The sequence below is a fragment of the Capronia epimyces genome (genome assembly GCF_000585565.1).
Source record: "Capronia epimyces CBS 606.96 chromosome Unknown aczIQ-supercont1.2, whole genome shotgun sequence".
In the NCBI taxonomy this organism is placed as follows: domain Eukaryota; kingdom Fungi; phylum Ascomycota; class Eurotiomycetes; order Chaetothyriales; family Herpotrichiellaceae; genus Capronia; species Capronia epimyces.
The window spans coordinates 1064342-1089005 of record NW_006912905.1 but is presented as its reverse complement, the minus strand read 5'-3'; the positions used below and the strand labels follow the sequence as shown (position 1 = coordinate 1089005).

General features: G+C 53.6%; 5 protein-coding genes across 5 annotated transcripts; 2 read left to right on the top strand and 3 right to left on the bottom strand.

The window, feature by feature from the left end:
• Nucleotides 1–534: 534 nt before the first annotated feature.
• On the bottom strand, nt 535–3322 carry A1O3_02214 (chloride channel 3; the record flags this gene model as incomplete). Its single annotated transcript, XM_007732357.1, has 4 exons — nt 535–2313; nt 2360–2512; nt 2564–3200; nt 3255–3322. The coding sequence occupies 4 exons, from the start codon at nt 3320–3322 to the stop codon at nt 535–537; spliced, it is 2637 nt and encodes an 878-aa protein (XP_007730547.1).
• An 837-nt stretch (nt 3323–4159) lies between these two features.
• On the top strand, nt 4160–18721 carry A1O3_02213 (uncharacterized protein; the record flags this gene model as incomplete). The annotated part of the gene is made up of 1 exon (XM_007732356.1): nt 4160–18721. One exon carries the CDS (start codon nt 4160–4162, stop codon nt 18719–18721), a length of 14562 nt encoding a protein of 4853 aa, XP_007730546.1.
• Nucleotides 18722–19020: 299 nt separating this feature from the next.
• On the bottom strand, nt 19021–20091 carry A1O3_02212 (uncharacterized protein; the record flags this gene model as incomplete). Its single annotated transcript, XM_007732355.1, has 2 exons — nt 19021–19967; nt 20010–20091. 2 exons carry the CDS (start codon nt 20089–20091, stop codon nt 19021–19023), a joined length of 1029 nt encoding a protein of 342 aa, XP_007730545.1.
• A 987-nt stretch (nt 20092–21078) lies between these two features.
• Nucleotides 21079–21725, bottom strand: A1O3_02211 (uncharacterized protein; the record flags this gene model as incomplete). The annotated part of the gene is made up of 3 exons (XM_007732354.1): nt 21079–21192; nt 21459–21537; nt 21646–21725. The coding sequence occupies 3 exons, from the start codon at nt 21723–21725 to the stop codon at nt 21079–21081; spliced, it is 273 nt and encodes a 90-aa protein (XP_007730544.1).
• A 179-nt stretch (nt 21726–21904) lies between these two features.
• A1O3_02210 (uncharacterized protein) lies at nt 21905–24550 on the top strand (the record flags this gene model as incomplete). Its single annotated transcript, XM_007732353.1, has 1 exon — nt 21905–24550. The coding sequence occupies one exon, from the start codon at nt 21905–21907 to the stop codon at nt 24548–24550; it is 2646 nt and encodes an 881-aa protein (XP_007730543.1).
• Between the last annotated feature and the right edge of the window lie 114 nt (nt 24551–24664).

Below are 24664 nucleotides of genomic sequence, written 5' to 3'. Positions count from 1 at the left end.
CCACAGGTCAGTACTGTGGTGTTTTCCGAGTCTGAGAGATTCGATTCGATCCCTACGGTCAAATAAGTCGACCTGGGCAACCCGGCACCGTGGCTGTGGCTGTGGCTTTGCCAGACATGATTATTGGCCAAAGAATCTGCAGGGAGTACAGAACTGTACTTTCGGAAGATTGCCATTGTGTTGACCCGAGTGCTCGGGATCAGATCCGGGGCAGATACCGAATCAGGAGGCGTCTGCATATCTAGTTTTGGCTAGACTGGGATCGAATAACGGCCGGAGAATGAAGCGAGAAGATGGAGGCGTCTTTGACAATCGATAATCCCTCATACTCTGCTTGTTGCAAACTGCATGGGGGTATCAGCACTCGCATAACTATGAGGGCACATGATCTGCTATCGTGACACTAGGATGGTGCATCGCTGACACATTGCTGAGGTTGTTTGGGAAAGAAGACAAGCCAGAGGTCTGACGAATTGAGCTCAATCATGTTGCCACAGATACATAGTCGCAGGAAATGCAGGAGACGGAGCGTGTTTAACCCGGCCTCTCGTGTTGATCGAGCACTGCTGATTCACCTTGGAGCAGCCCCCTGGCTTCATCGATGTCATTGTCCGTGCCTGGGTCCCGAAGTACTCCAGCGCCTGCGATGAAAGCTCCGACCTTCTCGCCCCCCTCAGCTGCCGACAGAACGTAACAAACGTCCTTTTTGGTGAGAATGCCTCGAAAAGCTCCACGATCAACAAGAAGAAGGTACCGCAGCCCAAGTTTCTGGAACATGTGAACTGCCAGTTGCAGCGAGCTATTCGCATTCAAAGTGATTGGGGTCTGATCCATCCATGGTCGCAAGTCTATCCCTTGAGATGATATTAGGTCGGACCGGTAAGTGAAATAACAGGGGGTATCTGAATTAACATGTTTCAGACCTGGTCCGGAGACATTGTGTTCAGGATTGGTGACTTGTTCCAGTGCAAAGGAAAGTTCAACCCGAGATATATACCCAAGCAGGGTATTCTCACGCAGGAAATGCGGGCTCAACGGCTCATCAGCGACCAGGTTACCAGTGGTCTCCTTGAATGCCACAACAGGAAAACCACGGGAAGTAGTGGTCCGCAGAATGCGCTGCAGAGTTTCCACCGAATAAGGTCGAGTGGCGTCCAAGTAGGTCATTTCCTCTACACTTGTCATGACGGTGGCGACGGGAACATGAGGTATATCTGCGTCTTCGTTGTTTTCGAGGTAGGGGTAATCGTTGAAGTGAATCCAGGACTCGTAGATTCCACGCGGAGATAGGGCATCACCAATCCATTTGGCCGACAGGACGGCAATCATGATCGGTAACACATAGGAGAGTGCGCCGGTTAGTTCGAACATTATCACCACAATCGAGGCTGTTAGTCGTGTTACACCGGCTAAAGCTGAGGCAGCCCCAACAATAGCATACGTGCCAGGAATCACGCAGGGCATGTCGGGTTCACATGCTGCGAACACCAAAGACCCGGAGAAGTGCTTATGCACGAGCTCCATCAGGACACCGAGGGTACGTCCATAGAGTGCGCCGATGGCCAGAGACGGGAGTATGATCCCAGCTGGGATCTGTAACCCGAACGTGATGCTAGACAAGAGGAATCCCAGGATCGACCCAGCAATCAAGAGCCATGCCATCGACAAGGCTCCGGCGGTTGTCGCCTTGCAGAGACCAAATATATCGTTGTTGCCAATAGTTTCACATTCTGCAAACAAGTAGTAGACCAGCTCCGACAGCTGTGCTCGCATGAAGGTATTGGGATAGTTGATGACCGCAGAAATTGCCGCGACAGCCAAGACCTCCAATGTTGGTCTGTCGCGAAGGGGATAGCCTGAAGACTTCCGTAGACGTGCGATTAGCATGTTGAGCCTGATAAACATGCCGCCATACACGCCGCCAATGATGCCGAGCAGGACGAATGGCAGAAGCTCAAAGCTGTGCCATCCTGTCGTATAGGTGACTTGATACAAAACAATCTTTCCGGTATGAAATGGGTTTAGGGCTTGCAGAGTCACTGCCGCCACCATTGCGCAGACAAATGACTGCCACATCGTTTTATCTGGAAAGTAGTAGGACAGCTGTTCGAGCGAGAAGAGAACTCCGCCAATGGGCGAGCCGAAAGCGACAGATATACCCGATGCAGCAGCAGCGGAAAGAACCTCTCGCTTTCGCGCTTCATTCTGACTCAATGACTTGAATGGCTTCATGATGATGTTGGCGCAGCAGCATGCGAGGTGTACGAAAGGGCCTTCCTTTCCAAGCCACATGCCAGAGGCCACTGCGAGACACTTTGGGCGTGAGCTCATTACCAATACCGTAGATTTCGGGACTTACCAATCCTAAAGACTTGATTACCAGCGTCCTCAGTCCCAGAAAGCGCTTCATGACGAAGCCTCCTAGGACCGTCTTGATTTCAGGAATTCCACTATGGCGAGCGTATATCGAGTAGTGTCTCACAAGCACAGCTGCTGACACTGCGAAAGGGACCTGTCGAACTAACCTTAGCGTGCATTCACCGGAGAAGATGGATAGACATACTGAGAAGAGGATAAAGAAGATATAGCTGATCATGTACTGCCCACCAATAGACCCAATCCCCAACGCAGACGGCCACGGTGTCCAATCTTGACATTGAGACAAGTCGTCATGGCCCCAACAGCAGAATTGTTTATTGAGGTAGAACTGACCGCCGCCGACGCCTGATTTGCAATAGCCAGTCTTGATATCTCCAAGCCAGTCTGATGCGATGTTGATGAATGCCGCGATACAACCCACGGAGATTCCACTGGCGACAAGGACAAGCCAGACCTGGCTCGCGTCGAACAATTGCCTCAGATGTCCTACAATGCCATTGTTCGAGGCAACCAGCTTTCTCAACCGTTGGCGTTCTTTTGTATACTCGTAGATCCAGTCGATCGCAGTCAAGTCATCATAGCCGATTCTTCTGCCAGGCCCCTCAACATACCAATCGGGCGGACCCTTGTCCGCTCGGCGCCGGTGCCATATGCTAGAGGGCTCTGATTCTTCCTCTGCAGCGTTCTGCCCGTCCCTAGTGCGATCGGGAGTCGGACGTGTAGAGGTGTCTGTAGAGGGGGAGCCATCTGATGGGGGGGAAATTGAAGTGCCGGCGCGCGGCGAGCGAGAGGGAGAGGCAGGGTTGGATTGCTTCGGCACTCTGTAAGTCAGTCAGCCGACTTTCCACCCTCGGGGTCAAGCGAGAGAGATATACTTGGAAACGTCGACGCCCTCGGCCGCGAGAAGGTCAAGGTCTGACTGATCGCTATCAAGACCAGGCATGGTGGCAAGATGAAAAGGAATCGTGTGCCGCTACAGGACAGATCATCATCAACAACGGCGGTTGACGATTTCCGCAACGATTGAGAAATGCAAGGCTCGCATGTGGAAGTACTTTGGCAGCTGCTTTGCTTGTGATCGAGATGCCTCCAACGTGCAGGTACATGTACCTACATATGTAGTTTCATTGAACCGGGGAAAGGCTTGGCACGGGAGGCGTCCCCGGCGGAACCCCTACGCCTTAGGAGCCTAAGGGCCTCCTAAGCCCTAAGCCCCTAAGCCCCTACTTGCTGGTGCCTAGCACATGCACATGCACCATCCACATCATGTATACAACGTGCCTTAGGTACTGTATGTACATGTCAACCACAGCTCCATGCGTGCTTCTCGTGCTTCTCGTGCTTCGTTGCCTTTTATTCTGGGACACTAGATCCAAAAGGACTATATGCAAAACCCCTGTTTCGTTCCTCACCGCCTAGCCATTATTGTTGCGACCCAGTGCCAGTGGTCGGTCTGTCGTAGATTGTGTACTCCCTACTCCCTACGGCTATGGCCGAAGCCTGGTAGGCAAGGCTGAGGCTGAGGAGGCTGAGAAAGCCCAAGCGGGTGCGGCCTGCTAATGCGGAAGAGGGAAAGTTCAGCAATTAACCCCCCGGCCGCTTTGGCCTGCGCTAAAGTCCTTGGCAAAATTTTTGATGCCAAGACCGATGCTGGATGGCGAACTTCTCTACTTCTTGGAGGTCAAGTTGACTCTTCTGTGAAAAGATCAAAGATCTTCCAAGAGGGAGTCGTCTTCTTCTGTCGAAGGGACCTTCTCGGGCCCTGCACCGCGTCACCTCAATGGAGGACGCTGCAGTCTACTGCTCCTGGGCTGATGCCCAACTCGACCAAGATGCCTCGCTCGTCCAGAGACTGCCCGCAGAACTGCGGTCCATCATAATTCATTCGACAGGTTCTCAATACCTGAGGACTCTGGCACACGCCGCCCGACTAACCCAACACGTCGATACTCTTTTTCCGCTGTACAGAATCTTATTTCCTGAGCTCGTGGCTAGGTGGATCGAGTCGACCTCGGGTGACTTGGACGACATCATCCTGACAGTCTCATCCTTAGCCAGGATCCTCCCGTTCGCGGGCCACCTTCGCCACTATGTACAGACCCTTCTACATTCGGAACCAATGTGGACTTGCACGAATGCTGTTGAAGGCGCCTCTGCTGGGATTGGCGATGAAGCGCTTCATAACCTTCTCCTCGCTTTATTCCGACTCGTATCTGTTGACCGAGAGATTCTTGCTCACAGCGTTTCCCCCATATTCTTATCGTCTTTTCTTCACCATCCTTCTCTGCCACTGAGGTACCTGGCCATCCAATGCCTATGTGTGGTGATGCATTTTGCGGACGCTTTCTCCGACCAGATGGTCGAGTCGTACGTCGGCAAAGGGCCAATATGGGGACAGTGGGAAGGCATGAAGATTGACTATCGTCTACTGAAGCTTTGGGAGGAGAAGAGGTGGAAGGACGTATTCAGGGAGCTGGCGGTTATCCAGGAGCGGTCGCGAACGGTCTCTGCTCCATCTCCGACGCCAAAATTCACCACTGAGAGCCTTTCCCCGCAGACCGCCAATGTTGGCGGTGTTCTTCTTCCTCGTTCTGGTGCTTTGGAATCTTCGGCCTCGACCTTTGTCCTTACTCGCACAGCCAAGCGCAATCTTTATCGACTGGGCAGTTGCTTGTTGAATCCGCAGCCAGTTCTGCTCAGCGGTCCGGCTGGTTCGAGCAAGACTTCACTTGTTCATGAGGCTGCAAGACTGCTCAACAAGCTGTCATCCATGGTTACGCTCCACATCAATGAGCAGACTGATGCCAAGAGCTTACTTGGAGTGTATACATCCTCGGCTGATGGCAACTCTTTCACTTGGAAAGCAGGTGTCCTGACAAAAGCGATACAACAGGGCAGGTGGGTCCTGATCGAAGATATCGACAGAGCCCCTCCAGAAGTCATGGGAGTACTTCGTCCTATCCTTGAGAATGGTGAGCTGTTCCTCCCGAATCGAAAAGAGACTATTCGGCCGAAGGATGGGTTCCGCATCATCGCGACTCTGAAAACAGCTGAACGATCCCCCATGATTGCATCAACACGCCATTCCTGGCTCTTGAGTCGTCGGTTATGGTCATTGGTCGAGATTGGCGACTACGAAATGTCAGAGGTTGAGTCGCTGCTTCGCTCGCGGTATCCAGCTGCAGAAGCTTTCACAACCACGATCATGCGAGTTCATAGCCAGGTCTGTGCTTTATACAAAGAGGAGCGTCATCTCAAGTCTTTACAAACCCGGTCGCCATCGCTTCGGGACCTGCTCAAATGGTCGCGAAGAGCGGTTAGGAGGCTCCAGGTTTACGGGCACGAATCGGCGTCAACAGCTCTCCCAGAGACAGTAAAGCTCCACATCTTCAACGATGCAGTCGACTGCTATGCGGGCTACCTAAGTGATGATGATACTCATAACTTGGTGGCTGCTTGCATCGCACGAGAAATGGACATTTCGCCACAGCAAATGCGACATTGCCTGGATGAAGCGTTCACAACCGTGTCAGAGACAAACCTGACGATTCGTATTGGTCGAAGCATGCTGGACAAAGTGGCCCATCGCCGCCGCCAGACGACTAAGGTACCATTTGCGCTTACCAGACACGCTCAGAGAACACTAGGTCGCATTTCTGCCGGTGTAAGCTGCTCGGAACCCTGTCTGCTGGTTGGTGAGACAGGTGTCGGAAAGACGACCTTGGTACAGCACGTTGCGGGCCTAGTAGGTCAGACCCTTACCGTGGTCAATCTTTCGCAACAAAGCGAAGCCAGCGACCTCTTAGGTGGGCTTAAGCCGGTGACTACCAGATCATTAATCCTCCCCTTGGTGGAGAAGTTCAATGTACTGTTTGAAGATACGTTCTCTACAAAGCGGAATGAGAAATTTCAAATAGCCATTGCAAAAGCAATTGCCAGACAAAATTGGCAGAGACTGATGATCTTGTGGAACGAAGCAATTTTAATGGCTGCAGGATCCTTGAATACCACATCAGACAGTTCCAGCGTGGCCGATTCTGTCCACGGGAACAAAAGACGCAAACTCATGACACCGAAATTTGAGGCATTGCGCAATAGATGGTCTGACTTCTCTGAGTGCCTGAACAGACTTCGTCCTCAAATCGATCACGGGAATAAGAATCAAACTTTTGCTTTTGTTGAGGGAAGGCTGGTGCAAGCTGTCCGCGAAGGCGAATGGGTTCTCCTTGACGAGATTAACCTGGCATCTCCTGATACCCTTGACCAGATCGTGAGTCTCCTCCACAATGGTGACGACGAGAAGCCGGCTCTCCTTCTCACCGAAGCTGGCAATATTGAATCCGTCGTTGCCCATCCGAACTTCCGAATTTTCGCTGCCATGAACCCGGCTACAGATGCTGGCAAAAGGGATCTTCCGCTAGGATTACGATCTCGTTTTACCGAAATCTATGTCCCTTCTGGTGACAGCAACCTTGATGATCTTACGAAGATCATTCGTGCCTATCTAGGCTCCCAGCTAGATAACGACAAACGAGCTGCGTTAGACCTTGCCCATGCTTACATGGATCTGAAGCAGCTCAATCAAGAGAGCAAGCTCACAGATGGGGCGGGTGACGTTCCACACTTTAGCATCCGGTCGCTTGTTCGCTGCCTCATGTATGTGTCTCAACACAGTGCGAGCCATGGTCTGAGGCGAGCCATGTACGAGGGGTTTGCGATGAGCTTTTTCACAGTGCTCAGCAAGTCCTCTGAGATTCTGGCTGCCCCCTCGCTTGAAAAGCATCTCCTGTCCAGTATCAAGAACAAAAAGTCATTGCTCAACCAGCAACCGAAGTTGCTATTCGATGGAGATCAATACATATCTTTTCGGCATCACCTGGTCAAAAAAGGACCCCTGAGCACTGATCTACAACCCCACTACATTCGGACAGCGTCGGTAGAACGCAACTTGGTCAACCTGGCTCGAGCGGCCTCGATGCGACGCTTCCCTATTCTCCTGCAAGGCCCGACCTCTGCCGGGAAGACCAGCATGGTGGAATACCTTGCCAAACTGTCCGGTAACAAATTTGTAAGGATCAACAACCACGAACACACCGATTTGCAGGAGTACCTTGGGAGCTACGTTTCAGACGCCGAAGGAAAGCTGGTGTACCAGGAAGGAGTATTGGTCGATGCTCTTCGACGCGGTCACTGGATCGTCCTGGACGAACTAAATCTTGCTCCAAGCGACGTCTTAGAAGCCCTCAACCGCTTACTTGATGACAACAGGGAGCTACTGGTACCGGAATCCCAGGAGATTGTTCGACCACATCCGAATTTTATGCTCTTTGCCACCCAGAACCCCGCCGGGCTCTATGGAGGACGGAAACGATTATCCCGAGCATTCAGGAATCGCTTCCTGGAACTGCATTTCGATGACATCCCTGAGGACGAATTGGAGGTGATCCTGAGAGAACGCGCGCAGATTGCCCCATCTTTTTGTACTCAAATTGTCGCCGTTTACAAAAAGCTGTCACTGCAGAGACAGTCCGCGAGGCTGTTTGAGCAGCGAAATAGCTTTGCTACTTTGCGTGACCTGTTCCGATGGGCTGCGCGGCCAGTCGATGATCGGCAGCAGCTGGCAAACCACGGATTCATGCTTTTGGCTGAGCGAGTGAGGGATCCAGCAGAACGCGCCGTGGTTAAGAAGGCCATCGAGGAGACCATGAAAGTGGCCATCGACGAGAATTTACTATATGGTCTATCGGCGATTCCCGAGTCTGTCCAGAGCTCTGGTTCTATCGTGTGGACATCAGCGATGAGACGCCTCTTCGTGTTGGTGTCCGAAGCACTGAAGAACAATGAGCCTGTTCTCTTGGTGGGCGAGACCGGCTGTGGAAAGACCCAGATCTGCCAGGTAGTCAGTGCCGCATTTGGTCGGCCCCTTCGCATCTACAATGCACATACAAATACCGAGACTGGTGACCTTATAGGATCACAGCGGCCTGTTCGAAACCGCTCTGAACTGGCAAACCAGGTACGAGAAAATTGGCGCCTCTTGGTCGCGTCTTCCCCCCACAACTCTTCTGTTGAAGAGCTCGATATCGATCAGCTAGCCGCAGAATTTACCAGGATGGACAAATCGATCCATGACCCTGAAGCCGTGGAACGGACCAGGTCGAGCATTGCGGCGTACCAGTCTCTATTTGAATGGTCCGATGGCAGTTTAGTAAGAGCCATGAAGATGGGCGAGCATTTCTTGTTGGATGAAATCTCGCTAGCTGATGACTCCGTGCTTGAGCGCCTGAACAGTGTGCTTGAGCCTTCACGAACAATCCTGCTTGCAGAGAAAGGATCTGTCGACAACCTTATCACTGCAGAACCCACGTTCCAATTCTTGGCTACCATGAATCCTGGCGGCGACTACGGGAAACGTGAGTTGTCAGCTGCACTTCGCAACCGGCTGACTGAGATCTGGGTCCCTCCGCTTTCTCAGGAAGCAGATATAGTACCCATTGTTCAGAACAAGCTGAGCGTGGCAAGAAAGCATCTCGCCCCAGCCATCCTCGACTTTGCCGTCTGGTTCCGGAGCAGCTTCCACAATACTTCATCGACAGCCATCCCGCTACGCAATCTCCTGGCGTGGGCAGACTTTATCAATCGTGCCAGTTTCCTTGATGAGGCGACTGCTCTTGTCCAGGGCGCGTTTATGGTCTATGTCGACTCCCTTGGCGCCAACCCTGCGGGCATGACATCAAGTGGAACTGCTGATCTCTACGAGTCAAGACGAAGATGTTTGAAATATCTCCAGACTCTGGTGAAGATCGATGTCGACGAGAACTACCAAGCGACGCCGGTGTTGAGGACAACTGTCGAGGGCTTCCACGTCGGGCCGTTCTCGCTGTGCCGCTCTGAAGGGCGGCCCCCACAGGACCCCGGACTTGTGTTCGACGCTCCAACAACTTTACAGAATACCATGAGAATTGTACGCGCACTGCAGATGTCAAGACCCATCCTCCTCGAAGGAAGTCCTGGTGTGGGCAAGACTGCTATTGTGACTGCGCTTGCTCGTGCCGTTGGCAAGGAATTTACCCGTATCAATCTGTCCGATCAAACTGACCTGATGGATCTGTTTGGTGCAGACACCCCTTCTGAAAACGAACGACTGGGCAATTTCTCATGGCAGAATGGACCTTTGTTGAACGCAATGCAAACTGGCGGCTGGGTCCTCCTGGACGAGATGAATCTGGCGTCTCAATCTGTTCTGGAAGGTCTCAATTCTTGCCTCGACCACCGCCGGGAAGTTTATATTGCTGAGCTGGACATGTCATTCGCGTGTCACCCGGATTTCACCTTATTTGCCGCGCAAAACCCCCATCAGCAGGGTGGAGGACGGAAAGGTCTCCCAGCCTCCTTTGTCAACCGCTTCACTGTGGTCTATGCGGACTCTTTCCAGCAAGAAGATCTGATGCGTATTTGTCAACACAAGTTCCCGACTATTCCGGCAGAGCAACTAAGCACAGTTATAAAGTCAGTCACGGAAGTCGAGCATGTGATCTCCCATGCCCCAATGTTCAGCCAAGGAGGCCCATGGGAATTGAATCTCCGTGATGTTGATCGATGGTTGAGATTGTGTGAAGATCAGCCGACGCTCGTTCCGTCCTATCACTTTCGTACTATTGTGGCCGACCGTTTCCGCAGCACTGCACAAAGAGAACTTGTATTCGAGCTGACCCGCCAGGATACTGCGTCTGCGCCTCCGGAGAGCTTCTACAGCAGCTTGACCCCAACGTCTCTGCAGGTAGGGACTTCCTTCCTTGCCAGGGACAGTGTGGCACAACGCACCAAGGCCCCTAGTTGCACCATCCCCATTGCACACCTCCCAGCGGCCAAATCTGTTATCACAGCCATCAACCAAAAGTGGCCAGTAATTCTTGCTGGGCCGTCTGGCTCTGGGAAGACTTCACTCCTTCGCTCTCTCGCTGCTGCGTCCGGTGCGGAACTTGTTGAATTTTCCATGAATGCCGATGTGGATACAATGGATCTTGTGGGTGGGTTTGAGCAATATGACGTCCGTCGCGACATGGTTGCCTGCCAGAGCAAAGCCAGGGAGGCTGTCCGAAAACAAGTGGTTGTTGCGATGAGGGATCGGAGTCCGACATCGGTCCAGAGCCAACTGTTTGGGTTATGGGAGCGCTTCGGATCTGACAATACTGACCCGTCTCATCTGCGGCAGCTCCTATCTCATACCCTGGATGTCTTGCCTGAGGTTGAAGATTCCATGGCTGACTTGTCACACCTTCTCAATTCGACCGACGCTTCCCTCTCGCGGTTTGTCTGGAACGATGGCATTCTTATTGATGCTTTGGAGCGAGGCTCGTGGCTCGTCCTTGATAACGCAAACTTGTGCAACCCATCTGTCCTAGACAGACTCAACTCACTGCTTGAACCGGACGGGTTTCTTGCTGTTAGCGAGCAGCACAACGCTGGCAGTGACACCAGACTTATCAAGCCACACCCCGATTTCCGAATCTTCTTAACCATGGACCCACAGTATGGAGAACTCTCCCGGGCAATGCGGAACCGATCATTGGAGATCTGCATGCCTGTTGTACCACGGGACCTTGCCGATGCACCAGTGGTTCAGTATCCTTATGCTTCGGCAGTCACTCGTCTACGACAGTTGGTTGAGGCCACAAGTGAAGATCCCTTACAGACCGTGATCGAATCTTTCGCCGACAACCTATCCGTGGAAGAGATAGCGTTAGCACTGGAGAACCGGGACCATTTGCCTGTTGGTACAACTAGCTCTACTCTCACGCTGGAATTGAAGAAGCGAGAATTTGTCGTTTCCCAGAATTTCGGGCATCTGGCTCCATCCCCTGATTATCTGGCCCAGACTCGACTTCCCCAACTGGTCGCACTCAACGAACCATGGCTACTGCTCGACAGACTGCCTGACATTGAGAATTCGCGCCATATCTCTTCTCAAATCCTGACTCGAGGATGGTATATCTCTCGGCGTGTCGAAGACGTCCGAGCAAAATTGAGTGAGGCTTCCGCTGCCACTCTGACAACTCCATTTAAAGGGCAAACAATTCTTCAAAAGTCGACTGCGGTTGGCAATCGCAAAAAGGCGCTGGATATGGTTCCCCAAGTTGCCTCCTTTGCGAACCATCTTATCTCTGAGCTGTCTACGAACCTTGAGACTGCCTTCGGGTTAGACATGCTTTTACTAGACGCCATGGAGCGGGTACTTCTTTTCGCGCAGGACGTGGTGCACCGTTTTGATACGAGAACGCTGGAGTTTGCCTTACTGCATGCGTACATGCAACTCGGGTCCGAACTTGCTCGATCCGTGGCAGTAAGCTTCCCAGGCCTAGCGTCCGTGTTTCTACAGTGCTTGCACATGCTTTCAGCACAAAACAGCGGACTCAAGACCGGCTTGGGCCTTCAACGCATGTGGCAGCCGTTCCAGCCCAAGACAGCAAGATCGGCATCGCAGCTTGAAACACAACTGAGGCTAGAGGGGTTAATTGCCAGGTTTGATCAGTTATGTCGGGTTTTACCCCAGTCCAGGGCTTCTTTGTCGGCGCTGAGGTCTAAATTTCAAGACACCTATGTTTCGATTGTCGAGTCCGACCAACCGGAGACGTCCCTGGTGGCTCTGCAGGAAGCTGTGGCAGTGCTGGAACAACAGTCAAAAGGAGGCTTCTTCCTGGAAGGAAAATATGAAAAGGTGCTCAACTTCACTTATCAGGCGTTGAAGCTGGATGGGCGACGGAACCATTCTACGCTTTTGGATCTACTCGAAATGTTCATACCTGAATCAAAAAGAACCTTACTCACGATCGGAGACGAGACGTCGGTGGCTGCGTCATTGAGTCAGATTGCATCTCTCGATTCGTCTGTGATAGCGGATCAACAACATATTGGACCGTATCTCATCGGCCAGCTGTGTGAAGTCCGGGGGCAAGCCCTGGGTATGCTTGACTACGCGAGAGAAGAACTATCTACGTTGATAAAGGCCACAGCGTCATACCCAGTCACCTGCGATACAGTCACGCTGCCCCTCATCGGGCACGTACAGACTGTGGTCTCCGGCATGCTGTCGGCTCACTATGATTTCCTGACCGAAGAAGCCAGGTCTTGCCATCTTGCTGCAGGGGCATTTGATCTAGCCAGACTTGCGGCGCTCCCCGAAACTGCCATTGTTCTTGATGGACAGGACAAAGCATGCTTTCGGGAAATATTCGGGCGCTACCTTCATCCAATTCTACCAGTTCTGGCGTCTCGAGATCCTCCTATCTTGGCTGATATCAAAACATGTCTGATCAACGCATCACTCGCCGGCCTGACTCTGATGGTGCCAGACAAAGTTTTTGATCCCGCAGTTCTTCCGAATATCGCATTTCAGCAGCACGAACGAAGGTTAACCGACCTTCGTTCCAGAATAACAGGGCAAAAGATATTTCATTCGCAGGTTATGGGACAAAATACCAGTATCGTAATTCGAACTTTGGAGGAAGAAGTCCGTGATATAGGGGATGCCCCTTCACCCCCGGTAGTCTTCAGGCCTAGCCAGTCTGAACTGTCAAGCCTCCAAGAGATATTCACCAGAATTGCGAACCTGGTGACACCGGGCCAGTCCGTCAGCTCTACTATACCAGGCGGTTCGGAGTGGTTGGAGCATTGGTCCAGCCAGCAGAGCAAGGCAAACATCGCCGTTGTTATTGAGCGCCTTGAGCACTCTCACCGAGCCTACGATGACTTTGTGAAGCCGATCGTGTGGTTTTTGAGAATGCTATCCCTTGGGCTGGAGCTTGAGTCGACAAGAGCTACTCTAACCCGCACAGGGGCCGTCTTTCAGGACGTTGTTGGGCATACCCCGATGCTGGGCGCCGGCCCAGGAGCGCTTCTGGCGTGGAATGCGCCTGCCATGTCTAAACCTGTTCTCCGGCTCCTCTGGCTCGAGTACGTTGGCATGACCAGCCTCATGATGGAGCAAGACTGGGATCTATCTGGCGGCTTACTCTCCCTACTCGACGAATTCTATGGCGAATGGAAAGCTCGCCTTACCAGCGCTCAAGCTGACTCTGAAATTCGATCTCGCTACTACACCTATCGTGGTGATGCCGAGAAAGACGAAGAGAGTGAAAGCGGCGAGATGAATGAAATGTTTCCACAATTCGATGACGCCGGAACAGACACCAGCCATGGTGAGGGAAAGTATGAGGCACGCACGGTGGCTGTGAAACTGGCGGTCGCACATCAAAAGATATATACTGTCCAGGACCCTACGCAGGCGCTGGAGAATTACATCCTGCATGCGATGACGACCATTTCGGAGATGGAAGCGAGCGAGTGCGAGCTTCCTGGAGCAGCATTGACCGATTTGTTGCCTGGAATCCTGTTCAAGATGGAATCTGAGCTGGCAGCGTTTGATGCAAGCCAGTCTCCTGCTCACTTCAACATCTACACCGACTGCGACGTGGTTGAGAGTCAAAAGCTTTTCAGTTTGGTGCGCCAAGTCGAATCGAGGTTCCAAACAATCTTGGACCGATGGCCAGAACATGCTGTACCCGCGGAGGTTATTTCGTTTTGCAGAGAGGTGTTGCATTTGACCATCAAAGATCCCCTCGCAAAGCTTCTAACGAAAACCGAGAAGCTCTACGAAATTGTGTCACAATGGCAGAGCATTGCCAGTCGCGAGTGGTCCGTCAGCCCGCTCCTTGAGCAACTCTCCGCCCTGATTGTTAGCTGGAGACGCTTGGAGCTGCTATCTTGGTCCCGCCTCCTCGATGAAGAGCAACACAGACACGAGCAAGATGCGCAAGCCTGGTACTTCGTCGCATACGAAGCGATAGTTTACAACTCAACGAGGATGCACGCTAATGGTGCCGACGACGAGAACCAGGCATACTGCACGTCACTCGCGCGAACCCTCGAAGAGTTTCTGAAAACAACGACAGTCGGCCAATATTCCTCCCGATTGAGACTCCTCGGTACACTAGCCCGATTGCTGGACAATCTCACCAGACATGAAAAGCAGTTGCTACCTGTGCGCAACTGCGTGGCCAATGTCATCGAGCATTATCGACGGTACGAAACAAACGTAGACGCCATCCACCACGCCGGCCGTGCGCACCTCGAGAAGGCCTTGACAGAGCAGATCAAGTTGGCCAGCTGGAAAGATACAAACGTGACAGCACTTCGTGACAGTGCACGACGGTCACATCACAAACTATTCAAGATTGTCAGAAAATATCGGGACCTTTTGAATCAGGCCATCACCGTGTTCAAGCCATCGGAGGACACCAGGGTGCAAGTCCGCCCAGAAGAAGCTGTGGGCATGTTGGGTGAACCTCTTATCCAAGAGGGAACGATCGTTTGGTCACAAGACCAGTGCCGACGAATCTTTCCAGACTGGGGTGCCCGGCCTGAACGTGTGACCAACCCACTAGGAGCCGTCAAAAGCATGCGATATCTGTATTCTAGCAGCAGCGTCGAGTTTCAGCCTCACGTCGAACTGTCGTCCTTTCGCGAAGACCTGGGCGAAGCAATCAAGGAATTAAGAGCGCAAACACCACCGACACTGACAGAAGAGAACACTGCTTTGGTCCGCCATCTCCAAGAGAGAAAGCGACGCCTCCTTGCGGACACTATGAGAGCAGTCGGCCAGATGGGCATCAGGAGGAATCTCCCCACCTCTGAACTCGAAACACAGTCGTCGACAGCCGTTGTTCTTTCTTCTTTGGCCAGCTTCTCACTGGACGAACTTTCCCCCGTCCTGTCTTCTGCCAACAACGCGTTCCACGATCTTCTCGACGCGATGTCGCAAGTTCGGGCTGCTCGGGTCGAGCATTCCGACGACCTCACCGAAGGCGAGATCAATCGTAGTGTCGGGCTACTGGAAGGTCTTCTATTCCTGACTCTGCATCAACGGCAGAACATCGCCGTGTCGACCGAAGAACTGAAAGAGCTACGCGATCAGATGTCGCTTCTGCGCTCATTCCAGACGTCGTCTCCCAACGAGCTTTGTGCTACCGAGACTTCTGGGCAGAGCAAAAGACTTGCCCAACGTCTCGCATGGGTCTCTGAGATCTTGACATTGGCTTGCCGAATCCTGCGGTTTCAAGCACAGCATGCCAATCTTGATGTCAAGGAACTGACCGAGTCAATGAGGTCTTACGGCGGTCAGACCCAAGACCTAAGAACGCAACTTGAGGAAATCCCCTCGATGCCATTGGGGTTGCAGAGCAAACATGCAGCTGCATTACAAACTCGGGCATTGGGAGTCCTTTCACAGCTTCGCTCATCACTGAAAGCATGGCAAGTCAAGGAGCCTCGTGCCGATTTTATTCTCAAGCAGATCATCCCTTGGACTTACGAGATGCCCGAGACTCCAAATGGAACGATCAACGGCACCAGTGACTCTAGTCTGCAATCCTTCGATCATGACCTCCGAATACTACTCGACCAGATTTTCGTGGCCCTGCAAACATTGTCTTCCTCCCAAGAGGGCCTACCGAACACGGTTGAAGACCCGGGCTGGCTTTCAAAGTTCGACAGGCATGTTGCTCGTGCAATTCGCTTCCTAAAGGCTAGAACTATCAGCACAGGTCTGAAATCTTTACTTGAAAAGCTTCATTCCTTGGAAGGGGATGATCTTGCGAGTGTCAGCAACTTGCTTCTTGTGGCGACTCCCATCCTTGAACAGTATTATCACATCCAGGAGCATCTCTATCGTAAACAAACGGCAGTCCACCTTGAAACGAACCAGCTTGCTCTACAACTGGCTAGATCTTTCACCACCATTGCAAGCCAGGGATTCTGTCGACCATCCGAGTCCGCTGGCGGGGACGAACAATCTGGTAAACTCGAGAGTGGAACCGGGCTCGGTGAAGGTGAAGGTGCCGAAGACATCAGCAAGGATGTTGAGGATGACGAGGACTTATCAGAGCTTGCACAGTCGGGGCAGAAAGAGGAGGAAGACGGAGAGATGGAGAATGCTGAAGATGCCGTCGACATGGGTAATGACGATCTGCAAGGCGAAATGGGAGATCAAGGTGAACAGGAATCCAACCAAGATGAAAATGAAGATCGTTCAGATGAAGAAGAAGACAACGAACTGGACGAGGAGACCGGCTCAGTCGACGATCTCGACCCTTCAGCCGTAGATGAAAAGATGTGGGATGATATGAAGGACGAATCGGAAAAGGACAAAGAGATGAAGAACGACAAGGCACAAGGGAAGAAATCGGATGATCAGGCAGCAGCAGACGGGCAGCAACCAGAAGGCGAGGAAATGGACGGGCTGCCGGAAGACGAAATCGAAGAGGAAGGTACTGATGAGGGCGACGGTGCGGAACGACCTGAAGCCGAAAATACGGATCCTCATCTCGACAATGAGAAGGCATTGGACCTCCCAGACGAACTACAGTTGAACGGTGAAGATGAAACGAAGGATGATGACATCTCAGATGACGGGATGGACGAGCTTTCCGATATTGACCAGGCCGCAGAAGAGGAAATTGACGGTGAGGGAGAGAATGAGCCGGAGAGGCCGGAGAAGCATCTGGATGATGTTGGTGATGACAGTGAAGAAATAGGGTCTAGCGAGGACGAACCCGAGAACGGGGTTGCGCAGGACGACCAGATCATGGAGGATCAACCTGGAGAGAAAGAAGATGAAGAGCAACCTGATCATGACACCCGTGAAGACGAAACGGGTCAAGAGATGGACGAAACCGCGGGCGGCGAATCTGGAGCGGCCAACGAAATCCAGGATGCTGCCGATCAGGAACAAGGGATCCCAGGAGTGAATGAATCTGAGAAAGAGCCAGATCCGCAGCAATCACAGCCTGGCAAAGCTTCAGAAAACCAAGAGCAGGGCGAGACCGGCACAGGCGCCGTCGAACAGGGCACCGGTCGAGCCGACGCAATCGAACATCGACCAAACGAAGCTTTGAGAAAACTGGCTGATGTCCTGGACCAGTATCATCAACGCCGCGAGATCCTCCCCACGTCGGACGAGCAGCGGCAGGAAGACAAGGACAGGGATGTGGACATGGCGGATGTCGATTTTGAGCATGTCCAAGACGAAGCTGACGGGGAGGCACAAGCGCTCGGGGCCGCCTCAGCGGATCAGGCTCAGAACCTCGACCAGAGCAGAGCGATTGAAGATGAAGAGCTGCCCGTCAACGAAGATACAGACCTTCCCGACGCCCCGGAGCCCGAGGTAGCAGAGAACATTGCGGAGCGATTCCATCGACGGCAGGCTCAGCCCCAAGGACCCCAGTCAACAGGGGCGGGTGGGTTTCTCCCGGGCTACGAACCGCGTCACAACGAGCAGGACAGTCCGGCGCGGGAGGCCGATGCGGCGTCGGATGATCTGGCGCCGGAAATCGAGCATCTCGAGCTCGAACAGCATGATACAGCGCCGCCATCGCCGCCGACCAGCAGTTCGGACGCGGCCCAGCTGTGGAACCATTGCTCCGCCGTCACGCACCAGTTCTCGCTGGTGCTGACGGAGCAGCTGCGGCTGATTCTGTCGCCCACCACGGCGACCAAGCTGCGCGGCGACTTCCGCACCGGCAAGCGGCTCAACATCAAGCGCATCATCCCGTACATTGCGTCGAGCTACAAGCGGGATAAGATCTGGATGCGACGATCGGTGCCGAGCAAGCGGAGCTACCAGATCATGATCGCGGTGGACGACAGCAAATCCATGAGCGAGTCCGGCGCGGACATGCTGGCGTTCGAGACGCTGGCGATGCTGACCAAGTCGCTGTCGATGCTCGAGGTGGGCGAGCTCTGCGTGGTCGGGTTCGGCGACCAGGCGCACATCACGGTCGCGCACCCGTTCGGCACGCCCTTCTCGCCCGCCGAGTCCGGGCCCAGCGTCTTCCGCGCCTTCAGCTTTGCCCAGCGCGGCACCAACGTGCGCAACCTGGTGCAAGAGAGCATCCAGCTGTTCCGCGACGCCCGCCAGAAGGGCCACCTGGCCTCGGAGGATCTGTGGCAGCTGCAGCTCATCGTCAGCGACGGCCACTGCTCCGACCACGAGGCCGTCGCCCGCCTCGTGCGCCAGGCGCAGTCGGAGAAGATCGTCATTGTCTTTGTCATTGTCGACGCCGGGCCCGAGTCCATCCTCGACCTCAAGCAGGCCGTCTTCGAGCCCGATCCCACCGCCGCGCCCGCGGCCGACGGCGGACCGGTGGAAATGAGAGTCCGCACCAAAAGATACCTCGAAGACTTCCCCTTTCCGTACTACCTGGTCGTGAGGGACGTGCGGGACTTGCCCGGCGTGTTGGCGACGGCCTTGAAGGGATGGTTTGGAAGTGTGGTTGATGTTCAGTAGCATACTTGGGTACATGGGTTTGTAGTATATAAACTGCACTACTCTGTGCAGAGTATAAATTCAGATAGTTTAATGACGTATAACAGAGGGAGGTTTCTCTTTAAATGTGAACCATGTCTATCTCCATGCAGAACGAACGCTCGTAGTTGATCAAGTAGAAATGAATTAAATTAGAAGTGGTAGTATAATAGTCGTGGTAGATCGCTGATGAAATCGATGCTGTACATTCAGCCATTCTGCCCCTATTGCACATCTCCTTCTTCTTCTTCTCCTCCTCCTCCTTCTCCTCCTCAAGGCACTCAGGGCACCAAAACAGGCATAACGACGCAGCTATGACCATCAGGACAAACACCCTTCCTAGCGAGATCTTTGTCCCTCGGCCCCGTCGGGCCAGCGACATATGTTCTCTGGCCGAAGACGTCGAGCTGGCCCTTCGTGGAGTCCGGGAGCTGGTTATCGCCCCAACGACCGTTGAAGTTGAGCCAGGCCGACGGGGGTGTGGCGGTGGCGGTGGCGGTGGCGGCGTTGGTATAGGGCACAAACGACCCGTCGGCGATATTGTAGTCATAGCACAGGGCGCCGGGCAACGGGTCCCAGAAGACACCGGCGTCCGTGTGGTCGGTGAGCGGGCCGAGCTGGGTGTTGAGGCCTGGGATGGTGTGGTCGTGCGGGCCGGGCATGGCGTAGTTGGCGTGGGTGCCTTTGGCGACGTAGACGACGGGCCGGAGCCCTCCAGCCTTCTGCACGGCCGGGTAGGCAAAGGCCTGGCCGGCCGAGTGCTGGCTGAAATAGACGGACTGCGGCACGCCGTGGACGAAGCGCACCATCGTGTGCTCCCAGTCGCCGACGTGGTCGCCGAACTCGAGCGCCTGAGACCCCAGCACCCAGTTGCCCTGGTTGTAGGCGTAGAAGTAGAAGTAGAAGGCGTCGAGGGTGTCGTTGGCCTTGGCCACGGTGACGATGGCGCTCGCCACCGTCGACGCGCCCGTCGTGCCGTCCGCCGAGGGCCGCGTGCCTTGGAACCAGGCCGGTAGGGCTTCGATCCCTTCCTTCGACGTCAGGTACACGTCGGCGCCGGAGTTGGCGAACGCGTTGAGCTCGTCGAGGTTGCTGAGCGTCAACGGCGACGACGACGTTGGCAGCGTGAGCACGGCGCCAGAGCTGTCTTCAGGCCGTGTGTGTGCTAGGTGGGACCCAATGTCGCTGGGGAAGTAGGCCTCTGTCGAATGGAGGTATGCTACCGGCGCTGTCGTCGATCAATCATCATGTTAGCTGGGCATGCACACACGGTCTCTCTGCGTGAATAGTATTTTGGTCTCGGTTGGACGTGGGCTCAGGCTTTCGGGGGAATAGGGAATACTGTGTACCATATTGCCGCACGAAGTCGGGTACATCACGCTTCTGGAGCGTCGGTAGAGGCAAAGGAGATGCTAGAGCAGCAGTGGCAAAGAGTAACCCAAATGCCAGAAAGGGGCAAATCATCTTCAAGTTGGAGGAGGAGGAGCTTCCACGCTGGCCATCAACTTAGTCACACACTGTCTATTCAAGGTCGTCAGGAGTCGATGCATTCAGGTCGGGAGGCCGAAGCCGTCATGCACGCCCTTAAGTAAGTCCTCATTCTGAATGTGGGTGCGGATTCATCTAAAGACGAATCTGCAGTTGTGCGAGTGAGATGTTCGAACCCTCGCAGCAATCTGGCCTGTCCAGGACTCCAGCCCATGGGAGGAGCAGAGACGTCGAGGGTCATCAATGCATGCGGCGACGGGTGTGGCCTCGCTGGAGGAGGCTGTCCAGGAGTCAAATAGGGTCAAACAACCCCATCCATGCTCGCTGCTAAGCGATCCAGTCTGGATATCGCATTTGGTGACGGGCTCGCATCAATCTCCGGGACATGGGCCAATCAGCTTGTCCAGATGGTCACGGGGCGACGTCGAGACCAACATGTGAGCTGTTTGTCCGAGAACACCGAGAACTTCTGATCAACGTGGTGTAGGCGTAGACTGCCATTCGTAGGACCGGCGAACTTGGGGATCGTGTCGCTGATCATGAGGCTCTGATGCGGACTGTGTGGCGTGATGAGCAAAAGGGCCGCTAGACCTACACATCAGCAGGAAAGCAAGGCACAAATCATCAGAACCGTGGCTTCACCACCTCGTGCATCCTGATATTGTGGATCGGTAGAGAACACAAACGCGACAACAAATGGACAATACCATGAGAGCGCGCCAAAACTCGGAAGAATCATCTCAAGTGACTTGTTTGGATTCTGGCTCCTGCATATGTACAAGGTCTTTAATCCACGGCCTCTATAGGACCTGTGATCGATTCCACCCATATCTCCATCGTTCCTAGTCACTCTACCAGACTGTCTTGTGACCAAGGGTCAATCGGACCATGCCGTACAGCGAGTATGAGAAACCACCGATCAACAAAGTGTAGTATGGGTAGAGGATGTAGGGGCTCCGGTGAGTCTAAATGACCATGTTAGCAACTGCATTCAAGACGTTTGATGAATGCATTGAAGGAAAAACTGCGCATCCCGGTCGCAACCACAGCATTCAGGCCAACACGCCAATTCATGTTGTAGATACCCATGTCACCTATGCAAGCAAAATGATCTGCCCTCAACAGGGATTGACACCGAGTTGGTCTGCACAACCAGGGCCAAATAGCGCACCAAAAATCGACGCAACAACGTGTCTCGGTCCAGCAGTAGAAATAAAGAAGGCTCACTAACCTTCCACCATTGTCGCTTTCCATCATGGTTTTGGAAGAGGCGTTGGTAGTAGGGGACTCGGTTCTCGCGTTGGACGAATCTGTCAAGGCAAGAAGTCAGCACCACCGGCAGATCAGAGGGAGCAGACCGGCCATCAGTCCAGGATGCTGTGCTGGGGCAGATTCCGGACAAGTGACAACTGACTTACCCCCATCTCTGAGCTGGCGACTGGCTGAACATGCGGGCGCGGGTTGCCTGCATCATGCGGGCAGCTGTAGGCGCGACCATTTTGTCGGTTTAGCGATGAATTGGGTGACGGAGGAGCTGCGGCGAGGACGAAGGGCTGTAGAGGTCGACGACGGTGGTGAGATGAGCTTCCGGGACATTGAGGTTGAAGTTGGGCGCAGGAACTGGAACTGGAAGCTCGTGCCAAGCCAAGACTCCAGACTCAAGACTGCGCTCACGTGATGGGCTGGTATCGCCGGAATTGCCATCGCCTGATCCATTTCAATTCTGTGCAAGCACATTGGCCATCGTCCAAAAACTGCCACATCGCCGTCGCCGTGCCTGTCCTGCTCTATCCTGTCCACAGTCGGTCGCAGCATCATTTTGTCGAGCGGCAAGGCCTCTACAAGTCCTCTGGTCTATGCTACATGAGACTGTCCTGGAGACGTCTTGTGCATCGCCCGAGGATACCATGTCGACTACCAGCATCTCATAACTCGGCGGTGGCCAGTGTCCGGTACTTGTTTACCGCACAGTCTGAACAGACGCGGGCCTTGGTCCGTCGACGGCAATGGGCCCCCTGCCCAGGATCAACATATACCACCTATTCTCTCCGACGAGGATACTCCAATGATGTTCTTCAGAACGAATCCACAAATAGCCACATTCCGGCTGATACGGACACGGAATGGGAGCAGATTCTGGAAGACGCGTCCATCCATGGAATTCGGAGCAAAGGACAGTTGTTGTTCGAGGCAGATGTGGGCCATGCTTCTGGAATAGGATCCCGACTTGTCGACACATCTCCGGCTCGCCAAAACCTTGACCTGTGGCGTACTTTGCTGAGGGCTCAAGCTCTCCAGAATGGCCATGACGGCATCAAGGCGATATGGCGAGGGCTTCAGTATCGCGGCAAGGCAATTCGCTTTGATGATACAAATCCTCAAGTCAACCCGCTTTGGCAAATTTTCCTTTCCGCTGGTGCCGCCGACCATCATTTTCTGTGGTCGCTCTGCAAGGTGGCTAAACGCGCCAAGTTCAAGCGCCCTGCGCTCTTCGCCGAGATTGTAGGAGCGGCCTTGGAGGGTGATGCGCCTCAAAGAGCGGTCGACTTTGCAGCCTTTCTCTTACCATCCCACTACCGAGGTCGTGACGATCTAGTGGCCATATTTGAGTCTGCATGCCATTCGGAGTCGGCCGATGCCCTCAAAGATTTTTGCAGGGTCTACGAGATGGTGCCAAAGACTCAAATCTACAGCGACGTCGCAACTAGCCTTTGGGAGCAAGATCGGTCTGCCGACGCATTCATGATGCACTCTTTTCTGGCATCCAAAGGGGACCTACCCCCAAGGTTTGAGGTGTTGGAGCCGTTTCTCACTCACTTGGTGATGCACCATGGCAAGCTCAGCAGTTTCCTGTTGCCTTTAAACTCGGCGGGGGCGTCTTTCGAAGCGCAAGCTCGTCGTTTCTGGGCACGCGAGAGAAGCAGGATCACCGGTCTGTCTCCAGAGTCCTTGAATATTGTTGCAAGCAAGACACTCGGGGTCAACCCGAAAAAGTTCAGTGACCAATTTGTGGCACGAGCATTTGCGACAAGGGCATTCTCATTCGAATTTACGGTCAACAGCCTGAGAATGATAGGCTTGATCGAGGTAGGGCCGCAGGCCGTCCGCCAAGCGGCCTTGACCGCGCCAGATTTAGCTACCCTACAAGCCCGATTCACCAAGTTTGATGATCTCGGGGTCGACACCGGAGCTTCTGCGTTCGTCCGAATTATGAGAAAGGTCTGCAATGCTGGACGATGGGAGATGGTTCAAGCTCTGATAAACAATGATTTGCACCATGAAGTGTTTGAGAATTTAGACTTACAGGAAAGACTGCTGGCTGAATACTATCGGAGGAAGGATTGGCTGCAACTAAACCGAACACTTGTGATTCTGAACGACGGGGAATTCGACGCCAAAGCACAAGCTCATGCTGGGAATCTATTACTACGAATCATGCTCGAAGCGGGTGACTGGGCCGAAGCCTTGAACCTGGCGAAGAGTTTGCAACAGCAAGGCTTACATCTCTCGACGAATCTCGCCCGCACCGTCGCCCACATCTTCAGAGATACCAAGGGATCTGAACTTGCTCAGGCTGACTGCGTGGATCGAGTTGCATATTTGATCGGCTTCCTGCAAGACATACTGGGCTCAGGAACCTACTTTGACATCAAACTCTGGCGAAGACCGCTCAGGGCATTGGGCAGACTTGGTCGGATGAAGGAACTGGAATGCTTGATCTACTGGATTGCCGAGCAATACATGCCCAAACGTCTACCCCAACCAGTTCGCTTGAAACGAATGATGTCCGTGCCATCTCCACTGGAAGTCCTGTTTGACGAGAAGTTTCAGAGGTCTCTGGTGTCGTGGTGCTTCGGACCACGCAGAGGTATGACTGCAGTCTCCCCGGAGCGCTGCTTGCGTTGGACGCGTATTCTGAAGAGGTTGCGGGATGTCTACGGTGTCCAGGTCAAAGAATATAACCTCCGTTGGACATTCATTCGCCGGCTCCGCTGGCTTTTTGCCCCAGGCATCCGGTTGAAACCACACAACATGTGGACTCGTGTGCGGAACACCACTCCTGTCAGCCGCTACTGGGAGCTATATGATATGATGTGGGACATGAGACCGGCTGGCCATCTGAGGTATGATCGCCACACCGTCCTTCTGCAGATGAGGAGGAGGAAAATACCTCCAGCGGGGGGCCGACAGCCGGTGGGGGCTTTCCAGCCATCATCAGGGGCCGCCATTGAAGGTTCTCAGACAAAAAGGGCCGACAAAGACGTAGACATTGTCGTGTACCGAGATCTCTTCCATGCCTCATGGGAGGATTATAGTAAATGAACAATACAATAGCATTGCAGTCCAACACAGTGCCAGCGTTGGAAACAAACCCTGAATTCTGCCCGCACCCTTGTACCCTTGTGTTAAAGCGGCAGTAATTTGTGCCTGCACACC